General features: G+C 37.6%; 1 protein-coding gene across 1 annotated transcript in view; it reads left to right on the plus strand.

Annotated features, from left to right (window-relative positions):
• Window positions 1–5,343, plus strand: part of LOC121379462 (poly(ADP-ribose) glycohydrolase-like) — a 30,118-nt gene extending 24,775 nt beyond the window's left edge. Inside the window, exon 10 of the mRNA XM_041508105.1 lies at window positions 5,207–5,343. Within this exon, the coding sequence (XP_041364039.1) occupies window positions 5,207–5,343 (137 nt within the window). The remainder of the gene's footprint in view (window positions 1–5,206) is intronic.
• The last annotated feature ends 657 nt before the right edge of the window (window positions 5,344–6,000 follow it).

Genomic DNA, 6,000 nt, shown 5'->3' on the forward strand with positions numbered 1-6,000 from the left:
TCGCAGATCGACAAAGCAGACGACAGAAGTACTCAAGTAGGATAACTCTTACACGTCAGTGTGTGTGTTAAATGGAGGTTGAGGAGTGTGTGTGTGTGGGGGACAGCAGCGATGGTTTTTATACACCCCCACCCCACTTTTTGACACCTTCTTACGCCGTGCCCTGGACCCAATCACTGGTGTTGTTAGAAACTGGACCCAGACTAGACATGCCTGGACGTTGAATGGATATGAGCATAACTAATTGTTTTGAAATTGGAATCATTAACCAGTGTTCTACGTTGCGACCAAAATGGTCGCCATTGCAACCAAAATGTTGGCGTGGCGACTGACTGAATTTATTATCGTCGCCATCTGACGACTGACTCCAAAAACGTCTAAATTATTTGCCATGTGCGTTCAGAGTCCAAGCAGCGAAAACAAATGAAATTTGTTGACATTGTGCAGTCGGAACATTTCACTATTTACGAAGTTGTCCGATTGATCACTGTGAATTCCGTATTAATTGTCGGTACAATTCGGAACTCATCGTTGATTTTAGTAATTTGGCGAAAACAATCCAGGGCCCATATTTTCGAAGCTATCTTAGCCTACGAAATCGTGAAATCATCGTAAGCTATGACGTCACTATGGCATGCGCTGTAGTGACGTCACAACCTACGACGGTTTTACGATTTCGTAGCGCTAAGATGGCTTCGAAAATAGGGCCCCAGATACTTACAACACATTCGTAAATGATACAAAATTAGTAGTGTCGCACTGTGGCGAGTAACATTTTAAGCTTGGCTAGTAAATTTTGTTTGTCCACTAGCCAAAGACGAGTAAGTTATAAAACCGAGTGTAGAACACTGTTAATAACACATGCTCTTATTAGGTACCACGGTAATTGGTGACACACGAGATCGCATGACAGTACGGTAACGTGTGTGGCGATTAAACAGCTTTTATTACAAACTGCTAAATACTGTAGGCCTATAGAGGAAAATATATCGTATTATCCTAACTCCAGTCATCTCATACATTGTAGGTTTATTTTCAAAAAACAACAACGTGCGATCTCAACAAAACAATCAAGGATTTCTCGATACCACATGCACAAACTGCAAGTCATCGCGTTTTTTTTCGCATGCAAAGGTGAAGGTCATTTGAAGAAGACGTGGTACAATTTTCGTTGTTGGCTACTGCTTAGGCCTAGTACCCAGAATTTGTTAATATACACGGGTGTAGCCTGTAGGAAGATACCAAAAAGTGGGGTGGGTGGGTACACACACGTATAAAATTAATATATAAACCATCGATGCTGCTACAAAGTACCCCCTTCCCTGCTTCCTACGCCAGTGATGTAGATAGGCCTATCAACTGCTGAGCATGGGTAATAATTAAATAAACGGAATATTCAAGAATAACCACACATTAAACGTTTCACATTTATTTCAGTGTTTCAGTTAATTGGGAATAAATTAATTTGGGTGATTTTAGCATGGGTCCGTTCAATAGGCTAATAAACATTAAAACTATAAGTCCGTCCCACAGGGAACGCCTTAGCCCGAGTACTCCGACTGTAAGAGAGCTAGACGGACATTTGAACATAAACATAAATGTCCGTCTAGCTCTCTTACAGTCGGAGTACTCGGGCTAGGAACACCTTTTTTATTACTATGAAATTTACTACAAGTTATTAATTTCTAAGCCGATTGATTTGTAAATTACACACAAAATTAGTATTTTTTATTATTTCCAATACAAGTTGGACAAATCTGTGAAGTTTTTGTGCAGTCATCTACTGACTGGATAAATCTGTGAACTTTTTGTGCAGACATCTATTGACCAACTTGGACAAATTTGTGCAGTCATCCTCTGACAAAACTGGACAAAGCTGTGAAGTTTCTGTGCAGTCATCTACTGACTTTTATTGGTGAAAGGAATAGTTTGAACTTTTTTTGTTTTCCTGTCTTGAAAATGGCATGTGAAACTTAAAACTGACATTGACAGTGAAATTGTTTTTATTTTTCTCTGGCTGCAAAGAGTAAACTAAGATTTTTCAGACAGCTTGCCTTCATGTCTTTCATCTTGAGACTGAGTTTTTCTCTGGCATTTAAGGTAGGGTAACCTTTGAACTAAAACAATAATAATAATAATAAAAAAAAAAAAAACCTACCTACCTACCCTACTTTTTTTGGCCATGTTACCTGAAACAAACTTCTTCTTTTTTTTGGCCTAATGGACCATTACAGTGACCAACCCATGAAACAAAAATGTCAGCAATTAAAGAAGGCTTAGACTCCTGCAGTTCAGTAGGATGTGTATTCGCCACTGGCATTGATGCAGGCTTGACATCAGCATCTCATGGAATGAATGGTCCTGTTCACGAACTCAGCAGGAATGTTTCTCCACTCCTGCTCAAGGGTCTGCTGCAGCTGTTGAAGGTTCAATGGCTGTGGGTCTCTACTGTGGACGCGTCTCCCTAGTTCATCCCACAAATGCTCTATGGGATTGAGGTCTGGCAACACTGCTGGCCAGGGCAACATGTCCACATGGTGTAGGATCAGAAATGCAGTACACACGCCTGACTGTCTCAGAATGAATGCGGAACAGTCAGATAAGAATGGTGGCTGCTTGAAACCGGTTCCGGAGAGTGGTGGTTCGGATATTCCGGTCCTGCTCAGTTGACGTAACTCGTAGACGTCCACTCCGAGGGCTGTCATTGGTGGATCCAGTAGCCTGCAAATGATTGTTCAGTCTCTGTATAGTGAATCTGGTTACACCAAAATGTGTGGCAACATCACCAGGCCTTGACCTTAGGTTTTTTCAGTGGTAGCCCACCGGGCTACCAGGTTATAAAATCTAGTAGCCCTTAGTAAAAATTGGTAGCCCCATAACTTATATAAAAAAATTAAAAAAAACAAAGAGATAAAAGCAAAATCATTTATTTTTATTTAAACGTTTTAGGGTGGGTTTTTATAAATCATAAGCATTTAGGCCTACTGTGAAATATACTCTTATTAAAACTACATGATAGCACTTAATGAACAATAGTTTTTAGTTCTTAATCATTAAACAGAATCTGGGGGAAATATTAAAAACTAAGACATTAATATGTGATAGAATGAAGTGTATATACATGTATGTAGCTAGCTTGTTTTAGCATGGTGCAGCACCATGCCTCAATAGTCTAGCACCATCTTGCCTTAATCAGCACCATGCTGCCCTGAGCTTAAACAAGCCTTTTTCAGTAATTAATTATAAAATTGCCTTTATAAAACACCCAAAAAGGTATAATTAATTAATAAAATATGTCTTTTATATCTTTTGCCATTCATTTATTAAAGCAAGCACATAAATTACACTAATGTTTATTTTAATTAAAGCAAATTATCCCAGACAGGGGATCGCCATGTGTGTTTGCGTTATCACGTGACAAGAGCAGATGCCATTTTGAGCGAGGATATCACGCAAAGCAATAGTAAATGATGAGAGAGATTTAATTAAAAATACTTTGTAAGAAAGATTAATATTTTTAACATTGAAAACATTCGTCAATTTATACATTTCTTTAACATAATAATAGATATTAATTTTGTAAACAATAATCTGATAATTTGCATAGGTAGCCTAGAAGGAAATAAACCGCGATAGAGTTATGGTTTAGTTTAGACTTCAGCTAGCAGCAAATAGTCTTGATCATACAAGGTGTTAGTTATAAGTAGGCGTCAAAACAACGGGCCGTGTTGTTGATTGTCATAAAATGACTACGAGTACGAATAAATAACCCATGACCCAAACGAAAATTCCATGACCCGTTCAAACCCTATATATCTGGCCACTGAATTACATCAAATTTTTTGTATTAGTCTGCTGTGTTAAAAAAATCCTACCACTGGCAAATATATTCCTTTATTTCACTAAATCATATTGCGCAACCGCCACCTGTAGGACAGACGAGGGGAGCAATTAACAGTTACAGCAACCCATGGCACATGAAAATTTCAGACACCAATGAATTAAACGTCTTGTTGATTGTGGAGTGACTGGACATGCCAAAACCTTTGATAGCCTGGCGGACTACCGGGGTTAGACAACTGGTAGTCCGAGTGAGAAATCGGTAGCCAAAACATTCCTGGTTACCGCTAAGGTCACTGCGCCCAGCATCAAGCATCCCAACTGTTCTCTGATGGTCATTTTGTGATAGATTTATTAGCTTTATTTATTGTTTTTTTGAAGGTGTGCACTCATGAGGATACCTTATTGAAATATCGGATGTATGCATGCCCAACAACTGGCCCACAACGTGAAAATTATGTTTTCGGTCGTTACGTCACTCCGTGACCTGACATGCGGCAGTCTGAAACGATATGCACGTGCAATGTGTGGTATAGTGAGGCACTAAAAAAATATTCAAGATTTCAAAATGCATACTTTCTTTTTTGGTTGAGTGTAACAAAGTCCATGGTATGTACTATCCTGTCTGTGGGATGGTGCATATAAAAGATGCCTTGCTGCTAATCAAAAAGACAGTGGGTTTCCTCTCTCAATATCTGTGTGGTCCTTAACCATATGTCTGATGCCATATAACCGTAAACAAAATGTGTTGAGTGTGTCGTTAAATAAAAAAAAAATTTTTCCTTCCTATACTGTTACTATTAGTCTATAACTAGTGGAAACCTTGAGTTGCGGAATGTCAGAAATTAAAAAAAAATTGAAATGTCATCTAATTGGCTGCATAATAGCAGAACGTTTGTAATTTTAATTTTAATGGTAATGTTTTTGTAAAACATAATTTGTATCACTTTGCATTAAAACTTTAAACTTGTTTTTAGTGTTGAGTTAAATGTCTTAATAACTATTCAGTTGTTGATTACATGTAATGTCTTGTCACAGCTTTGATTCAGTTGTTGATTGCATGTAATGTCTTGTCACAGCTTTGATTCAGTTGTTGATTGCATGTAATGTCTTGTCATAGCTTTGATTCAGTTGTTGATTGCATGTAATGTCTTGTTGCAGCTTTGATTCAGTTGTTGATTGCATGTAATGTCTTGTCACAGCTTTGATTCAGTTGTTGATTGCATGTAATGTCTTGTCACAGCTTTGATTCAGTTGTTGATTGCATGTAATGTCTTGTCATAGCTTTGATTCAGTTGTTGATTGCATGTAATGTCTTGTCATAGCTTTGATTCAGTTGTTGATTGCAGGTATTGTCTTGTTGCAGCTTTGATTCAGTTGTTTGCGGCTGCCGCAGCTGGACGAGATGTCTGCTACTTCGCGTTTGAAGATGAGAATCTTGTGGATGAGCTGTATGAAATACACAAATATCTGACAGAAGAAAATCCCCTTGAAATAGGTTAGTGTAGATACTGATGTTATGGTGATAAATTGACTAGATTGACTTTAGTATATCTGACAGAATTAGGTTAGTGTAGGTTTAATGCAAAATACTGATGTTATGGTTATTAAATACCTCAGATTTTTGGTTCCAAGAAGCATGAGTGGGGTTGCAAAATACTGCCCTCCCTCTCCTCTCCCCCCCCCCCCCCCCCCACACACACCAGGCAGAACAAAACACAGATCTATTTTGTTGTTTAACATCCCCATTTTATATGATTTAAATTAAATCTAATCAACAACAATAAAACAATTACCTTGCATTTTTTCATTATGATTTAAAAGACTTGAGTGCATCATTAAATAAAACATTTCTCCCTTACTTCCTTTAATACACTGAATATTGTATTTTTAGACTTAGCATGTATGATATAGCTATTGGTTAAACAAATTAATAAAGTTAATTATTCTTGGAATTTGTACTTGTGCAGGATTGCTATAGTCCTTGGATCTAAGAACTGACATAATATTAGATGTAAGTTATAATATAAATCAAAATCACATGAGGACCGTAATCATTTCATGGCTGCAAATCCTACATATAATATCAATTATATTTAAAGTGTGATTTCCCCCTTGACTATTTGAAAAGTGTAAGTAGCATTTTGAGGAGGCTCATTT

Source organism: Gigantopelta aegis, chromosome 8 (assembly GCF_016097555.1).
Source record: "Gigantopelta aegis isolate Gae_Host chromosome 8, Gae_host_genome, whole genome shotgun sequence".
NCBI lineage: Eukaryota > Metazoa > Mollusca > Gastropoda > Neomphalida > Peltospiridae > Gigantopelta > Gigantopelta aegis.